The following is a 19,764-nucleotide window of genomic DNA, read 5'->3' on the forward strand; positions in this document are numbered from 1 at the left end:
TCTATCTTAGACAAGGCCTAGGTGTTCACTCTAGTCCCTCCCCCTAACACACACACAAAGGCTTCCAAACAAGTGGAGACTCAAAGCAAACAGCTTTGCCTTGGTATATAAGCTAAGTTTACCTAAGCATTAGCCTTAAGCTCTGGTTCTATTGCCTAGGAAGAGCCAACTTCACAAAACAAAAGTAATTCTCCTTTGTTTGAGTTGAAATCTATGTGCTGACAGTATTTCTCCCCTTAATAAATTTCAAAGAAATACTCAAGTTAAAATAATATGACAGAAACATTTCTTTATATTAATGCTTTAAAATTTTTCATGATAGAATGGATACATATTTATTTTAATAATTTAAAAAACTTATTGGACAATAATACTCTTGTAATATTCATAAAAACATTTTCTAAAAGCACCTTTCTTGAAACTAATGTAAATATCAATTTTTCTACTAGCCTTTTATTAATATAAAATTTATTTTAAGAAGGCATATTAATGTCACAGTTTAGAATACAGATTCTCTAATGGTGACTTAAAAATTGATAGTAAACACATATCAAATCAAAATTATTACTACTATATCTAACATATATCCATTCAAACAAATAACTAGCAAACAGGAGTAATTCTGAACACTCCCATCAAACACAAATTCTGGTGCTATGCACATGTACATTTCCCATGACAGTAAAAAGTGGTCATTTAGACATCTAGAGATGTTAATACACTTGGGGGAGTACATAGTGCTAAAACACAGAGAACCCTGGGTCCCCAGAATTGTAGAAACTGGGTGTGTTGGCAGGCTTGCAATCCAAAGTACTAGGCAGGAGAGTCAGAAGTTCAAAAGCATGTTTGGGATGTGGAAGCCAGCCTGGGCTACATGAAATGCTTTCTAAGAAAACAAACAAATTAAATACCATTTTATTCATTTCTCCTTTGAAATATAGCTGCCAACTGTTGTCCCAATAGTTACCCAAGGACGATGGGTACATATGATTACTGGAGAAACTACTTCTAAGAACGAGTTTCTGAGCTCCCAGCGGATGCACCATTTTGGTTCGTATTTACCTACCAAATGCCCCTGTCATTTCAGAAAGTCTATTTGGAATTATTTTCTAGTCTCTTAATTTCAAATTGTTTGCATAATTAGGATTAGTATACCAGATATTACAAAGAGCAGTTGCTAGTCTTGAAATTTTTGGTTCAGTAGTTTGACATAGGTGCATCACAGTTTGTAACTGTGCTATTGCTGCACATAACTTTTTATACCTTCAAAATGTTCTGCTTGTAACACAGGTCTGGAGAATTCAGCATAAATTGGTCAGTTCATTAGCAAGTAATAGTTTTTGTTGTTGTTTTTTCAGTGAGCAGCGCAACAGCTGAATCTTTGGTTTGAAATTTTTAAGGCTTTATCTAGGTGTTTAGTGAGGACTTGTTTACTGCCATGTGGCAATACCTTATCTAAAAGTACCTGAAATACACATTGTGTTCAGAAGAATCAGAGAAGCTGCTTAATTTTTCCCATTCAGAAATAATTATTACATTAAAATATGCCAGGTATTTCTAATACAGAAGCAGGTAAAATGAAATGGCTTCTTTCTCTTGTTAGTACCGGAGAAGAAACTTCGCTATGCAGTTGTCTATCTGAACTCCAGTCTCATTATATTGTGAGAGGAAGAGAAAGCACTGTCCTTGAGAAACCGGTAAAAAAAGCTCACATGCGAGTGTGGAATTTGGCAATACTGGGATGGCAAGGCTGGCGGACTGTACCTAGACTACAGACAAGATGGTGTGCATCCCCTTCCTTCTAGGATCTGACTTGCTGGGCTGCAGCAGGAGCAGGGCACCCACAGTTAGACTGGGGGGCACTGGTGGCACTTCCCATGCATCATCACAGCAGTTACACCATGTCGCAATGTGGTATTAGAACTGGTGGGCATGACTCCACTGAGAAGTGATTCTTAGACCTCTCCCCCAGATGTAAGCCCTTCTCCTTTCTTTCTCCCTCTATGTATTTGCTTACCCAGTAAGCTTTTATTGATCTATATAATCAATCAGTGGATGTGGCTGCTTCCAGATGAGTCCTTCTAGTGAATCACTGAAGACTGAAGCTGCCTGTTAAGAGTTCTGTCTTGCGCCCATCAACTGCACTCATCCATATACATAAGCTAGTGCACTGTTATGACTAGGGTTGTCTGAGGTTCTTTATACAGAAGAGGTTAGCTAAAGAAAACTCAATAGTTCATTCTGATTGAGGATTTGGCTCAGTAGTAGAAAACGTGCCTAACATAGACAAAATCCTGGATCTGTCCCCAGTACCAGAAAAATAAAAGCAGACTGAGAACAGGAAAAAAAATGATAAACAGAATGTATAGAATGTCAATATATAAACAGAACACTTTTAGGACACAAGAAAATGTGTGCCAAGGTATGCATGTGAGAAAAAATTGACACTTGAAATGAATTGAGGTGTGAAGAAAGGAATTCATGGTAAGAGGAACCATGAAGCACTATTTCTAAGAAAATGATGGTGGCAGGAGACACATCACCCTTGTCACTGTGTGAGTGGAAAATACGTTGGTTTCTAAGGTCTGATAAAAGCAAATTACTGAATGCTATGCCAAGTACCAGGTGTCCTAAGTATAAAACTTGTCATAAAATAATACTGATCTCAACAATTATATAGCTATTATTTTCCTTATTTCACAGATAGAGAAAGAAACTCAGGAAGTAATTGTCCGCAACTATTACTAAATTGCAGAGATGACATTTGAGTTTAGATGTTTATAGTGTTACAGCATGTATTCCATATTAGCATAGAGGGGCCGAATGTGTGTGAGTCAGTCAAGACTCCTAATTTCTTTTGTTCTGCTTAGTGCAGTCATGATGTTTATAAAACCAGGTTAGAGACAGTGAAGGTAACTTGAGTCTTATATCGCACAAAGAACAGGACCCATGCCAGACCCAGCTGAGTGGGCAGGCAGTCCTTGCTGATCAGCACAGCTGAGCAGGCAGGCAGTACTTTGTGATCAAGATCAGTTCGCTCAGGAAACAGCTATGCAGTCACTGAACTTTCAAAGTTATAAATTAAATTTTGTAGAAAGTTATTTTTAAACATTTAATGACAAAAGGCTTGGAAGTTTAAAAGTTAATGTGTTAGGAGAAAGAAAAGCAGAAAGGTAAGAAGGAAAGAAGGGAAGGAAGATAGAACAAGACAAAAATATCAGACAGTGGCAAACAAGCTCTTACATTGGCAATTAGTAAAGTCAAAGAATTCTTAAATTTAAAATGGTATATTTTGCTAGAATAAAATTCTGAACACAAAGAAAAAATGGACATCTATGAAGTAGAACAGAAGTTAGTTAATAAAAACAAAATAATGCAAGCCCTTATAAGGGCTTGAAGCCAATAATAAAAATGTCTTTGAATAAACTGAAAACAAGAAGTCATTATGGCCTATACACCTCAATCTTGGTAAAAATAAATGCACTTATGGGCGAAAAGTATGAAAAGAAAAGCTGGTTGCTAATTCAGTGTTTGTAAGGAATCCTGGTCTTCAAGGATGACTTCAACCCATGCTGCAGAATTTTCAAAAGAATGAAGATCCTAAAATCCCCTTTTTTAAAAAGTTGAAGGAAGTCTGCTGGGTGAGTGGTCAGTGTAGAATAAAACAATTGACAGCACTTGGCTGGTGGTTCTGTGCTAGCATGGACAGCGCATGCATGAAGTCCTGGGTTAATCTCCAGCACCAAAAATTAGGGGCTTCCTTTCCTTACCAATATGGTATTTCAAACTATGTCTCATAAAATGCTTTGGATCTGTATGTCTGTGACAGCAGCAAAAATGTTAGAAAGAATTATCAGGCTCTCACCAGAGATTTTTAAAAACACTCTATCAGAAAGAAAGGCAAGGTGGGAATTGTGGATCCTCAGGTAACTGCATAGCTAGCAGTACCAGGTGTGACACAATGTGATGGACTTGCTCAAGCACCGGAAGAAGAAAACAGTACTACAACCACCACTAAAGGGTTATTTCTAAAATAACTCTAGTGTTCTGAACTCAAGGCAGAATTTGCTGTAAGGAAAGGCCGAGACTTCCAAGGGAAAGCAGGACATGCAATGCACCTGTGATGTGTAAAGAGGCTGCAAGAGTGACGCCAGCTGTCGAGAAGCGCTCAGGCTAAGAGTTTTAACTGCTACGGGCTGGGTAGGAACTAGCTGGACAATTCAGAACTTCCTTGAGCCACAAACTCCATGATGATGCTCAGACCCTCAGAGGCTGGTTTCTACACACATATCACAAAGTACTCACAAAGCAAGAAAAATAAAGACTCCCTGAGATAACAGGACTTGGTGGCTGAAAAACAGCTCCTTCCAGTTCCTGTCTCCAAGAAGATGCAGAATTTGAACTACTGGAAGACAGCAGAGTATACAGTGCTCTCAGAGCGTAGGTCAAGACCCACACAGAAGACAAGGTCAAATAAACAAAATCAATACAACCCAAGGAACATAGAAAACTTTATGAACCAAGACTTTACCTCCCACTGGATAGGGTGTGCCTACCTGAGACAGGGAAACAAGCTATGCCCAAGCTGTGCCCAAGACACAGGCTAAGCTAGAACAGAGTTCTCCAACTCCACCCCTCCCCACTACCAAACCAGCAAAAATCAGATAAAAAGAAATGTTATAGCCATGGTGAACAATTCAGACCAGGAGACACATTAAAGGGCTAAACTCAAGCCCATTTTCCAAGCATAATTTTACAACTGTTTTCACTTATACAAATGTTTTGCTTCTAACCAAACAATGTGAGGCACAAAAGAGCGTGAAAGTACAAACACATCCGAGAAATTAAGCCAAAGACTGACAGGCAAGTTACGGAAACTAACAGGCATGAAATCTAAGATATCTACAATAAACAAGTTAAAAGTACCAGAGTAGCCAGGGATTAACGGAGGGTGAGAAAACTTGCCCAGCACTCTAAGTTTGACTCAGCACTGTAAAAAACAGAACAAAAACAAACAAATAAACAAAAAAAACTAAACATAAGAGGTTCTAGTAAAAAGAGTTAAACACAAACCAAAAAATAAAGAGATGGAAGCTATGAAAAGAATTCACATTGAAATAAAATAGTATGGCAGCAGAGATGAGGACTGTGTTTAACTAAACCATAGTGCAGGAAATCGGTGAATTAAAACATAAACAATGCCTGTGTGAGACGAGCATTGTGAAGTCATGGGTGGGTGGGCCTTTGCTTTACCAATGAACTGGACAGATTCAGGAGAGCAGAATCTTTGTCCTCAATCGTGCACACACTGAGGACCCCTGAGTAACTCCGGGAACATAGTTATACAGACAGCCCTGGTTAAGGTTAATGAATCACCAAACAAAACCTTCCTATGGAAAGAGAGGACAGCGAGGAGAGTGAGATGGTGGGGTGAGAGTGGGCAGCATACATTATGTATATGTGCAAGCGTCAAAACTTTAATAGTAAAAAAGGCCAAATAAACTATGATACTAAAACAGCCTCGCACTAAAGTACAAGGGAGAGTGAACGGGAAAGATTATCTAAGAGTAGCATAATTATAAACCTCCAAAAGAAAGAGAAAGAAATTACAGAAAAATAGAAATAGAAGACCCAGGGGAATAGCTCAGTAAGAAAAATATTTGCTGTACAAGCCAGACGAGCTGAATTCGGAAGCCCAGACCCACAAAGCAGCCAGGTGTGAAAACATGTCTGAAATCCCAGTGCTGGGGAGGCAGAATCAAGAAGATTCCTGGAGTTTGCTGGCAGTCAGTCTATACTGCGTAAGTCGCAAGCTCCTGATTCATTGAGAGACCTAGTCTCAAAAACGAAGGTGGAGAAGAATAGTAGGAGACACACAACATCAGCCTCTGACCTCTGCACGTGTGTGTGGGGATGGGAGAACCTGCACACAGATGTGCACACACAGAGACATACACCCCAATCTGTCTTTCCAACATTTCCCACAGCAACAAAATAGAACCACTATTGTTGATATTAGAAAATATCAAGCAGAGAAAACAAGCAAAATCACACACACCATCCTACTCAAATTTCAAGACGTAAAGTCCTGAAGACATTCTTAAGAAAAGAATGAAAGGACATACTACACACACACACACACACACACACACACACACACACACACACACACACACACAATGAGACAGGTATATAATGTAAAGAATTACAGCAAGCTACTTGGAACATCACATTTGACACACAGAACATGGTGATGAACAAAAGTGAAACATACTCAACTAAGAATTCTATCCCAAGGGAAAACTTCTGCCAAAAACAAACAAACAAAAACAACAAAAAGAAATGCATTGGCTACTCACAGTGGAGCAGTGAGCAGCTCACAGCCTGCCCTGACTCAGTTCCTGGACAAGATGATGCTTTAGTCTGTTTGGATCGACTAGAGATGCAGACAGAGCAAGTGGAATAGGAGTGCACATGCATCTTTCTCTCTAGGTTTGCTTCCCTCCATACACTGTACAGTGATGGCTGAGAGGTTTTTAAAAAATACAGTGCTCTGCACTTAGGAAGCTCTCTGTAGACTGGGTTAAAGCTCACCTTCCAAGGTTCCCACAGTCTGGTGTCTACTCATCTCCAAGAGCAGGCTCTGCTCTGATCATCACCTACTAACTTGTGTCCCCATGGGAGAAGCTCCTCAAGGCTGGGCTTCTGTTCCCAAGCTAGCTCCTTAGCATCTCCTACTATGCTTTACAAGATCAAGAAATACACTTCTAACTAAAGAAAAGAAAAACAATTTTAAAAAATATTTGAGCAGACCAACCTTGCACATTAAAGCATAACACAAGATGTAGAAAACACTAGATAAATCAGTTGCAGCACTAGCCTTCAGATTTCTGTGGCCACAAATACACATCTGATGCACTAAAGGCCCATAACATTAACTCTGTGTCCTATTTTGCTCACATCTTAGTTACAAAATAAGATTCACACCAATCTTCCAAAATGATTCTGGCATTGTGTTAAATAATTCAGAATTACCGGAAAGAATTGTAAGGAACAGCTGCATACATAAGGAAAACAGGAAAAGATAGAAGCCAGAAATAATTTGGTAATCAAAAGTTTTGAAATACATAGTATCTAAAGGAAAAATGCTGAATTCCTTTCAAGTTATTTTGCTTATTTTTACTGTAGCAACAAAATAGAAAAATGAATAAATATTAGAATGGCCAAGAAAGTTGTCTTTCTTTAAGAAATGCTTCCCTTACGAGTTTCATAGTTTATTTGACTGAATTAAGAAATAGAGAATAACAACAACCATGTACTTAATATAAAAATAAAGGGCCCTGCACTCTCCTCAGAGTATCTGAGAACATGCATTGATGCCCTTACACTGTAAGCTACCCCTGGAAAGAATGGGGAAAAATACGAACCTAAATTTAAAGATTTTTTTTTGCTTGTTTTTCGAGACAGGGTTTCTCTGTATTGTTTTGGAGGCTGTCCTAGAACTCGCTCTGTACACCAGGCTGGCCTCAAACTCACAGAGATCTACCTGCCTCTGCCTCCTGAGTGCTGGGGTTAAAGGTGTGTGCCACCAACACCTGGCTTAAATTTAAAGTATTCTTTACTAATATGTTTATTTTGTTAACAGGTAAATGGTAATTTTAAAAATCACTATACATCTCTAGTGTCGATGTGGCATGGAGTGAGAAGAGATTGAAGAGGTGGCTGTGGACATAGAAAAGCCACAGGAGGCATGCTTGCCCAGTATCCTAATGCAAATATAATCTATGACAAAAATTAAACACACTAGAGTACACATATAAGTTTGCAAATCTCAATAAAGTCAGTAGATTATATTAAGGTCAACATCCCAGTGTGATTATTATACTAGTAGTTTATAAGATGTTACCATAAGGGCAAATTGTTGAAATGAGATCTCTTAATATTTCTTGCAACTGCTTCTGGATCTATCAAAATATGAAGGTTACTTAAAATATCAATCTTCTAAAATCTGCCCTTGGTTTATGACAGTTCATGTTCATTCCAAAACAAAACATACTTTCTCCTTCTCCATGACTGATACTCACTTCCTAATTAAACATCTATCCTGCCAGGGTCCACTGCTCTGGAAGCAGAAGCAGGCAGATCTCTGTGAGTTTGAGGTCAGTTTAGCAAGTTCGAGTACAGCCAGGACTACAGAGAAACCCTGGGTCAAAAAAAAAAAAGTTAAAAGTCAGGGTCAAATTTCAATAACGTTGAGATGCAAATGAGGTTCTTAGATCTATGCTTGAGCTCTTTTTTTCCTAGATATTTTTATTTAACTTAGAAACAATCTTATTTTATATATCAATCCCAGTGCCCTCTCCCTCCCCATCCTCCCATGTTCCCTACAAACCCCCATTCCATTCAGCTTCTGTTCCCCAGGGAGGGTGAGGCCTTCTATGGGGGATCGTCAAAGTCTGTCACATCATTTGGGGCAGTGTCTAGGCTGAGAGAGTATCCCTCTAAGGGGAATGGGCTCTCAAAGTCCATTCATACACTAGGAATAAATACTGTTCCACTACCAGAGGCCCCATAAACTGCCCAGGTCTCCTAACTGACACCCACGTGCAAGTGGTCTGGTTCCATCCTATGTTGGTTTCCCAGCTGTCAGTTTGGGTTCCATGAGCTCCCCCTTGTTCTGGTCATTGTTTCTGTGGGTTTTCTCAGCCTGGTCTTGACCCCTTTGCTCACCACTCCTCCCTCTCCACAACTGGATTCCAGGAGTTCATTGACCTCTTTTTTGCACAATCTGAACACCTGTAACTAAAAGATATGAGCAAACCTTCTGTACACCAAAAATACCTAAGTAATTCAGAAATCAGATAATCACTAGATATTCCCATTCAAAGTCATGGGGAGAATAAGGAATGGCGTGGAATGTGAATGGTCAGTAATTATTCTGCTACGTAGTAGGGCATATGTAGCCAGCACCTACAATGCTCCTTAGATTTTCAAAGGGATAATCTCAAGAAGATAAAGCTACAAAGCAAGTGTTCCAGGCTCTTTCTGACTCTGCATCATTCCCAACATTCTAGTGATTATAAGCAATCACTAAGTTAGCTTAGAGAAGTCTGGCTGCAGATTTGATGATGGGATGCCAAAACCACACTCAGAAAGCATGTAGAATGAGAGCTATCACTGCCTCTATCTATAGAAAATGTAAAAACGCATAACTAATGTGAAAAGATGGCAAGATGATAACTACTGAGGCTTCTATTACAGTTATTCTAAACTGCAATATTAATATAGAAAAATTAGTATCACTGCTTACAGGACTGGGGATGGAATTCTGTGATAAGGTGATTGCTTATCGTATGTGAGGCCATGGGTTCAATCCCTGACTCCATAAACACATATACATAGTTTCTCAGCCTAAAAAACTGGAAAATTATAATAATGATTCACTATTTGGTCTCTTTTTACAAATGATGACTAGCTTATCTGAGTTTTACTCTGTTAATGCTAGCTACATTTTCTATATTAGGCCCATGGCTTCTACTATATTATGATAGCTACTTTGCAAAATATAATGAGCATATACATAAAAGATGAATATTTTAATATAACAGCTTGGTGTTGCCATATGATTTGAAAATGAGCCTATTTATCATTTCAATTATTATACCACATTGTATATGAGGGGGAAAACATACCATTACTTTAACTCTGTAAACTTTAAAAATTAAGGAATGTGAAAACATCTTATTTTTGCAGTTTGAATACACAACAATCAAGTAGAATACTGAAAACTAATCTTATATTTGTATGCCATAAAAGCGATCTGTTGGGAGAAGGCAAGAGTCTCTACCAAAGATTGAGAACTTGAACTGATCTGAAGGACAACTAGCAGAGGCTTGCCTTTTCCCATTGGAGGTTATGTAGGGAGGGAATGATCAGGAAATAAGCTAGAGATAATAAAATGGGCACCTGTAGCCAAGCGGTGGTGGTGCACACCTTTAATCCCAGCACTTGGGAGGCAGAGGCAGGCAGATCTCTGTGAGTTCGAGGCCGGGCTGGACCGACAGCCTCCAAAACAATACAGAGAAACCCTGTCTCGCAAAACCAAAAAATAAAAAAATAAAAAAAATAAAATGGGCACCTGCGTACTAGGCAAATATTTTATCAGTGATCTACCTCTAAAGCCGCTGTTTTGTTTCTTAAAAGGAAAAGTTTACCATGACCAACTATAACTTGTAAAAAGCTGATACTGGTTAAAATAACTTGAATTAGAAAAGAAGACCAAGAACTCTCCTGCCTGCAGGATGTGCCAGGACAACGGTAGCACAGGACTTGTGAGAGTGGCCACCAATGACTGGTCTAACTTAAAGTCCATGCCAGAAGAGGGAGCCCACACTTGACAATGCCTGGAGGGCCTGGAACCAGAGGTAGGACAGCCCAGAGAAGCCAGAGGGGTCAAGGATACCAGAAGAACACAGACAACAGAGTCAAATAATCAGGCTCATAGAGGTTCACAGAAACAGGAGCAACAACCATAGAGTCTACATGGGTCTGAGCTAGGTCCTCTGCATATGTTATGGTTATATAACTTGCTGTTCTTGTGGAACTCCTGCGGGTTGGGGGTATCTCTGACTCTTTTGCCTGTTCTTGGGACTCTTTTCCTCCTACTGGGTTGCCTAGTCTAGCCTTGATATGAGGGTTTGTGCCCAGTCTTATTGTAGTGTGCTATGCTGTGTTCCGTTGATATCCTTGAGAGGCCTGTTCTGTTCTGAAAGGAATCATGGGAAGAATGGATCTGGGGTAGAGGGGAGTAGTGGAGGGAGGGAGAACTGGGTGGAGGAGAGGGAGGAGAAACTATGGTAGGGAGGTAACATATGGGAAACAGGACCCAAGTATGTAGGCATCAAAGAAAGTTTGCAATGGCATTTATTAGGAAAGTGAACACAAGACCAATAGATGGTCCATCTGAGTGCACTTCTTTACCCAGAACAATCTACATGCTGCCTAGGTAAGTGTGAGGATTTTGTATAAAAAGTTCTTTATGAAAAATAATCTACATGCTGCCTGGGTAAACGTGAGGTTTTGTTTTCTTTTGTTTCGTTTTGTTTTGTATTAAAAGACAGAACGTTTCCTAAGCAACATCTGCTCTTAAAAACTCACTGATGTGGAAGAAACCAAACTCGATGTTCTCAAAGAACAGAACAGCCTAGCTTCTTTCAGAGGTAGAGCTTGCAGAGAGCCCAGGACATGAAGAATCTGGTGAAAACACAAGCAGTAAAAGGGGTTTCTGAATAGCCCTGTCAGGATGCTCACTGCAGTAACAAGAGATCTGTAAGAGCACACAAGTCTACAGGACTTGGAGCAAGCTCACCTCATCTGGTCTGAACCCAGATATTGACCTTCCATCCTGCTAAGACAAGAACTTCAAATGACCCCCACTCCATTTTCCCCATAACCAAATAAATGCATCTGTGAGGTATCACAAAAAAAAAAAAAGGTGCTGGGAACCATACTCAGGCCTCTGGAAGACCCAACTATTTTCTTAAGCTGTAGACTGTGAAGTATTGAAAGTCCTTTAGGAATAGAACACTGGCTCTTTCTAGTGCCATCCAGTTTTTAAGATGAATAGGTAGGATTATAAATTAATGGCAACAGAGTCTCTAAATGTGTCTCTCTTGGTGTAAGGGGGAATCCAACTCTATCCAGATTACCTAGAATCGTCATGGTTGGAATTCTGTTTTACTTTTCTGTACTTAAGTGTAAAAACAGCAAAACAACACTGTTGGGATAAATACTGTTTTCTGAGGCCTGATCATTGCCTGCTTCTCCTCTTCCTTGTTTGCAGCAGTCCTTCTCTGTCCTTGTCCCTGGGAGTGGTTCTGTTTATGTGGATCTTATGGGTACAAACGAGCTATCAGTTAGGGCACAGGCCTGCCACAAACCCAAGAATTCACCCTCTCAAGTCTGCATACTCTTCTAGCACTACTTGAAGGGTTAGGGTTTTCCTGGACAACTCTCTTGGTATTAAACTTTTCCTTTAGAAGAACAAAGCATGTGTCTGGTTTGAGACCTAGTTGTGGTTTTTAAAGATTTGCACAGGATGCGCCACCCTCTGCCACCAAGACATGTATCCCTCCCATTGGGTTAAGGATGTGCCAGCAAGTACTTCTTCAGGCTCCAGACTAGAGACTATTGTCAGAAAAGGAAGGCAGAATCTCCTCCATCCCAGATGCAATCGATATTTCTCCTCGATCAGCTCCACAAGGACCCCTCACAGGACTGTCTTACATGCAACTTTTCCCTGAAGAAATGTTCCCATGATATCATCTGATTTTTAAAGCTATGTCTTCTGTCTGTCTTTAACAATCTCTTTTTAATAAATTACATTTTTATTGTGTCTGGAATTTTTATGTCTCTTCTCTAATTTGATTCTTTTGAATCAAATACATTTTAATTGAGGCACTGAATTCTGTACATTTGGTAAAAAGCATTCTTTATTTTAATTTAGTATTTTTTATCATTTGTGCAAAAGATCTTACCATTTACACAAAGCTTAAGAAGAATTTCTCTTGAAAATAAAGTACTGTTTCATTAATGTACCTTTGAAATTTGAGTAATAGAATATTTGCCTAGCATGTGTGAGACCCAGGGGTTGATCTCCAGCAACTCCCTCCCTCCCACCCATCCACCCACCTCCAAAAAGTTAATGTAGATAGACTGTGATTACAAAATTATATATACATACATGAGTGCACAGTTCTGAGATTTTACAAGTCACACATGCTTAATGATGAGAACCTTTCATAGCCAGGAGTTATCCCTACTCGCTAGATGAAGCGTCAGCAAATATCAAACACCTTTTTCTAAGGTGAAATTGCCCATATGTATTTTAAGAGCATTGGCTAGGAAGAAGACTGGCAACGAAACTTGGTTTTCAAAGTATATTTTCTCTTACATAATCATGGAAGGCCTTTGCTTCACTTGAGTGCTCACATGTTTCCCGTCTCTCTGGAGCTGCACAGTAGAGATCCCAAAATACACTGAAAAGTAATTATGGAAAATTAAGACAATCATTAATATGATAAGATGAGAAATCACAATTCAACAAACATGAGACACATAATACTTTATACAAACCCTTTCTTCTTCGGGACAAGTATTATTTCTCTGAAAGATTTAAATTCAGACAAGTTGTTTAATGAATAACTGCATTTTTCCTAAACATCTTTCCAAATGGTTAAACATTTTCCTAAAAGGATAAAAACTTTTAAAACAATGTGTTTTTGTCCTGTCCTGAGGATCAAACCCTTATGAATAAGTTGTTGAAAACCTTTGTTCTTGTAATTGGCTTTTCACATGCCTGACAATTAGCTGAAATAATGTGTCAGCCAACTTTCCCATGAAGGACAGAAATAGAAATGATGTCCTACTGTAATTAATAAGTTAAAAGTAGGTACTCTTTTGCAAGGAATCTTACTGTCCAGTTCACAGGCTACTACCCTAACATCGAACTGATCAAACAAGTTTTTCTTAAAAACCTGTTTTGTCCTTCAATTACAAAAATAGGTTAATAATTCTGAAACTAAAATAATCCATCTCAACTCCTTTACTGTCCTAATTAAAAGATTATACTGAAAAAAATAGGCCCTGGTCATCCTTCCAGCTGTCAAGTTAACTGTAGCACAAACAAGGATTGAAAATCATGGCAAGCAGTTGTTAGAGGGCTGCTACGAGCAAAAGTTCTCAAGTCATTTTAGTCCATTTTACCAAGTCTATGACGTGAAAGGTACACATACCCACACGGTCAAGAGCACAGTCATCAGAGCCGAGCAGAGGCCAACTGCTGCTTACCAGCTGTGGAAGACTGGTTAGAAATGATTTCCTCCTCCACATGGTTTGACTTTTGAAATTAAATCACACAGCACAAACATGTCAACAGGACAGTAAGGATACACTATGTTTCCAACTGTAATCTGTGTAAGGGCCCAGTAACCTTTGACCTTTGAAGCCTCATTTAGTCTGGCTCTTTCCTCAACAAGAAAACCCTGTGAGCCTAGTAGAGGGGATGGTAGACTCAGTAGGGCTGAGGGGCTAAGCACTGTCACCCTTCAGTGTCTTGTGTACTTCCTACTCCTTTTCCCACTGAGTGGAAAGAAAATCTATTTTCCTTCTTATTAAAACCCTACAATAAGAGAGAAATACAAAGAAGAAGACAAAAGTAAGGTGAGTTCAATATTCTGACAAGAATGAGAGCTATTAAAAGTGTATGTGGCTCCCCAGAGCCCTACCAGGATTAAAGAGTATGGATATTCAGGGATAGCGCTAGACTACCACAAGGGTAAGAAGTGCATCAAGTACAGTGTCCTATGACTACTCATTTCCATCTTCTTAAGGAAATGTGAAACCTAAAAGCAAAGTATTTACTTACAGTCACAGAATGCTATACACAGCATCATGATAAGCACCTCAGTATTTCTTCTTATTCTCAAATATCCTTCCTTTGCTGGCAAGTGTCCTAAGACCTCTCCCGAAAGTCATCCTGTAACTTCGTTTACTTATTTATTTTGCTTTTCTACTGTTTGACATAAAGTTTCATCTAACCTAGACTATCCTCAGACTCTGTAAGCACTGATGACAATGAACTTCTAACCCTTCAGTCCCCACCTTCTAAGTGCTGAGACTACAGTCATGTTCCGACCAGATTACACAATTGTTGTTTTCACTGAGTATGTTCTAAAACCTATTAAAATTTTTATTTACATAAATATTTATCTTATAACATTAACACTGTTCTATTTTTCCCTTAACAACTTTAGTGTGCAATCAAAAGTATACAGTTTTAAGTTTGTAGATAATCCGCAAGTTAATAAAATGTAAAAATAAGGTCACATTTGTTACTTTAGAGAAATATGGTCTTCTTTAATAAAGGCAAAAAATGCACCACTTAAAAACATCTGCCTGCCTCACAAAAAAAATTTAATGATGGCAAGCCTTGTCCTAGGCTATCTCACAGCATCTCAGATAAGTGTAAATTCTTTCCATACTATACTGCTTAGTTTTGTCAACTTGACACAAGCTAGAGTCACCTGGAAAGAGAGAACTGTTTCCTTTTGATTGGTCTGTAGGCATGTCTGTAGGGGTGTTTCCTAATGAATGATGGATGTGGGAGGGTCCTACTGTGCATGTAGTCCTTTTGATTGGTCTGTAGGCATGTCTGTAGGGGTGTTTCCTAATGAATGATGGATGTGGGAGGGTCCTACTGTGCATGTAGTCCTTTTGATTGGTCTGTAGGCATGTCTGTAGGGGTGTTTCCTAATGAATGATGGATGTGGGAGGGTCCTACTGTGCATGTAGTCCTCTTGATTGGTCTGTAGGCATGTCTTAGGGGTGTTTCCTAATGAATGATGGATGTGGGAGGGTCCTACTGTGCATGTAGTCCTTTTGATTGGTCTGTAGGCATGTCTTAGGGGTGTTTCCTAATGAATGATGGATGTGGGAGGGTCCTACTGTGCATGTAGTCCTTTTGATTGGTCTGTAGGCATGTCTTAGGGGTGTTTCCTAATGAATGATGGATGTGGGAGGGTCCTACTGTGCATGTAGTCCTCTTGATTGGTCTGTAGGCATGTCTTAGGGGTGTTTCCTAATGAATGATGGATGTGGGAGGGTCCTACTGTGCATGTAGTCCTCTTGATTGGTCTGTAGGCATGTCTTAGGGGTGTTTCCTAATGAATGATGGATGTGGGAGGGTCCTACTGTGCATGTATTCTGAGGTGAATAAGAAGGTAGCTAAGCAAAGCAGAGGGTACAAGCCAGTGAGCAGCAGCACTCCTGCTGAGATCCGGCTTTGGCCCTTCTGGGATGGACTGATGGTGACCTAAAGTTACGCCAAATAAACCTTCTCCTCCTCAAGCTGCTTTTAGTCAGCAACAGAGAAGCAAACTAGAACACATGCACTCACATCCTTTATTCTATGGAGTCAAAGATTATGTAGCCAAGGGAAGCCAGGAAAAGACAGGAGAAAGTATGTCAAAGAACACTCATAAAATCAGATGTTTTATTTTATAAACTATATTTATTATGAGTATATTTAAGTTTATAATGATCTAAGATATATATCATGAAACTTTGAAAATAGAATTAAAACCCAAGGGAGAGGAAGCTTGGATTGACATGTGAAGCAAGCTTGTTTCTAATTTAAATTTTAAAAAATGAAAAAAAACATGAAATAAAAAATTAAAACCCAAATAGGAAAAATGTCAGTGCTAGAATATGCACGTTTGAAGAAGTCATCATCTACCTTATGTTTGTTGCGCTCTAACAACTATGAGTGGTAAAGATACTTCAAAGCTATCTTTTCATAAGGTTCAATCATGTTTTGACAGTGATACACGTCATGTAGCACTGTGACTATCAACCTAATATTTGGAACAAAGGGCTACATTAGCAAAAAACAAAAACAAACTGCAGGAACACCAAAGGACATGGTTTTTTTAGTCCATAATAAGGACATTAAAGCCAGAAGCTCTCTACTGGATCCTTCAAAATTGACAACAAAAATTTAAACTTTTCTTCTAATAATATTTAAAATCTTGTTTGGATTATATGTCATATACTGCGCGTGGGGAAAAAATACATACCACATAGTGACTGAATCTTAAAGCAAATAGTTCAATTGCTAAATTTCCTAAGTATAGATAGAAGTTGTATTTCATAAATAATTACACTTCATAAATTCCATGGGCTTGCATATGGAATGAGCTTATCTCCTGAAAAAGATTCACCAAAATAGTTAATTTGTCCTTCCTGAAGGAATTTTATTGTGAACTGTTCCTTGGTTCCCAAGACCTCTATAGCACAGGATTCTGGACTTCTGTGGAGACAGACTCTATAACCTGAAATGCTAGAGACTAAGGAGCTAGAGTGTTGAGCATTATCTGTGGTATACAGTGAACTCATCATGGCAATTAATGCTTTAGATTTACACACTGTTTTTCATTGAGAAAGAAGTAGAAAATGCTAATTCTATAAACAAAGACAAAAGCTATATAAACAGAAGCAAAATTTGCCAAGTGATAAAATATTTGGGTTTATAGCATTTATTAGATTTATAATTAAAGTCTGCCCAGTGTAAATCAACAAAAGTAAACTTAATCCCCAAATTTATGGTTTTCCCAAAAATAGTTTACACTTCCATTCCTGAGGCCATGATTCCAGCATGACTTAACTAGCTTAACATGTAAAGGGAACACAAAAACAAAATGGCTGCCAGGCATCTATAAAGTTTAATTATCAGGCAACATGTGACCCAGAAGATAGGACTTTATTACAGGAACTAGATATAGACTTTCTAAAAGCAGAGATTTGAAAAATAAAAGATAATCAAAAATCCCTATATGAAGTTTTTTCAGAAAAAATAAAATTCAAGTAAAAACAGCTCCAAAAGTCATTTCTTTTTGAGTGGCCCAGAGTATATAAATGAATGTTAAGTGGTCATAATCCCTACAATAGTTTGGATCTGGAATGTCCTGTGTGTTAAAAGCATACTCAGCTTGGCACTATTTTGTAAGGACAGGGTGTGGGGACATATGAAGGGCTTTAAAAGATGGGACCTAGTAAGGCTATCTTCTGGTACCCTTGAAAGACAGTGAAACACCAGATGATGCTCTTCCAAACCATTAGGTAAGGTGGCTGTTCCATCGTGTGCTCCAGTCATGACAAGTCTCCAAAATTGTAAACCACAAAGTCATTCTTTTCTCTCTGTAAGCTGATTGGCCCAGGCATTTTTTTATACTAGCAGAGAGCACACTAACATACTCTGTTGAATAAAACTACTTATTCACAGGACCAAGGGTGCTTTACATAAAATATGCATACTTAACTCTTCCCCTTAGGACTTCCACACATGTGCATTTTAACAATAGTAAAAAGTATTTAATAGCTTTTTTTTTTTCAGGGAGTTTGGTTTATTAATTCTTTCACTGCAATATCATGAAAAAATTACTGTTGGCATAGTTTTAAACATGTGTAAATGTGTACTACTACTTATATCAAGAGAAAGAGATAAAAAACACCAGCATTTTGAGGCCAAACTGGGTTACATGGTGAGAGTATATAACAACAAAAACAAATAGAATTCTTACTACAGCCAACAAAGCCACAGGTAATTCAAATATTTTGACATCTTTTCAGACAAATTTCCTAATAAATCTAGTCTCACAAATATTTGGTAAGTACTCCTCCTACTGAGCAACATACTCCACCCTGTCCTTTATTCTACTCAATACTAATAGCTTTTAAAGTACTACATTTTGTTCTAGTTTCATAGACTTCTTATAATGTTCCTCATTAATGATAAAATCATATTTTATAGTATAGTAAGTTAGCATCTATTGCGTCTGTGTTACATTCAGACACTACATATTAAGTATCACAGTCCTGAATTCGATCCTAATTATTACCATCATTTTTAATTTAAACTTAAGACAAATTAGATAATTTCCCTAAGATCACAGAGTCACTTGGTGAGACACCTGGGCTTAAACTTTTTAATTATTATATCATTTTGCTTCTGTGTAAGCACAGTAATGAGCGTTCATGTTTCAATACTCCTAATTCTGATTATGGACAGACAGGTTCACACAGATTGAGCTATGTGAGTAGCATCAGTTATTGTAAGAATGGCAGGAAAGACACTAAACAATATTATCCTACCTTTGATCTTCATACTCTACTTCTGTTTCCAAGGATTCTATGATAACCACACCCTCACTTTCCCTGCAGCTGCCAGTGGTCCAAGGATACCTTGATACTGATACAACTTAGAAGAGGAAACATGCTGAGTCCTTATACATACAACACGCATACTGCCCATGTTGACATATGATGCAGAAACATGTCTCAAGTCTTAAAGATACTACTAAGACAGCCAATCATCCCTATGGTAGATCTGTGCTAAAGAGTCTGCTGCGTTCCCAGGAACTCCATCGGCCCTTGGTGTGGCTCCAGCTTTGATCCTTCCTGCTGACCCTCTCAGCTCTCCCTTCTCCCTTCTAGCCCATCCCCATTCCTTGTGAGAGCACCAGATACCTAGAAACAGTTTCTTTCCTTTCCTTGTTTTTTCTGTTTGTTTGTTTGTGTTTTTGTTTTGTTTGTCTGTTTTGAGACAGAGTTTCTCTGTGTAGACATAGTTGTCTGTAACTCTCTCTGCAGACCATGCTGGCCTGGAGCTCCCAGAGATCCACCTGCCTCTGCCTCTCTAATGCTGGGATTAAAAGTGTGTGCCCCCACCACTTTCTGACTTTCTACATGGGACCCCCAGCAACCATACCAGGCTGGGACTCAAGCAGGTGATTTGTACTCTCCTTCCTATCCTCCATTTCAATCACTCCTGTTAATACATCCAACCCTGTGGCAGCCTGTTGCAGGTGGTCCTCTGCCTACCTCATTCCATTTACTAGAGACTTGGTACAGACATAGTACCCCTGTCACTCCAGATACAGTCTTTGTCCTACTGCAGCATACTTGCAGAAGACCCTGCTCCAAATACAACCCCAACTCCCCAGGGCCTTGATTCCTTGTATGGAAGGATTCCCTTAGTTCTTTCCCACAGCCCTTTTGAGACTTTTCTCCTAGCCCACATCTATTCCTCTATGACACCCACTGACCTGCAGAAGCACTCTCTACGAGGAAATACACATACACATCTTCCTAAGATCCAGAGAGAGCAGCAGAAACCAAGTGAAGGATATATGCTCAACCAAACCAAGA

General features: G+C 38.9%; 1 protein-coding gene across 4 annotated transcripts in view; it reads right to left on the reverse strand.

The window, feature by feature from the left end:
• Ssbp2 (single stranded DNA binding protein 2) overlaps positions 1-19,764 on the reverse strand; it is a 264,086-nt gene that overhangs the window by 132,611 nt on the left and 111,711 nt on the right. For all 4 annotated transcript variants that reach the window (XM_005065670.4, XM_005065667.4, XM_005065672.4 and 1 more), the window contains exon 4: positions 12,953-13,037. In XM_005065670.4, the coding sequence (XP_005065727.1) occupies positions 12,953-13,037 (85 nt within the window). The remainder of the gene's footprint in view (positions 1-12,952; positions 13,038-19,764) is intronic.

The sequence above is a fragment of the Mesocricetus auratus genome, unplaced genomic scaffold (genome assembly GCF_017639785.1).
Source record: "Mesocricetus auratus isolate SY011 unplaced genomic scaffold, BCM_Maur_2.0 Super-Scaffold_100020, whole genome shotgun sequence".
Lineage (NCBI taxonomy): Eukaryota > Metazoa > Chordata > Mammalia > Rodentia > Cricetidae > Mesocricetus > Mesocricetus auratus.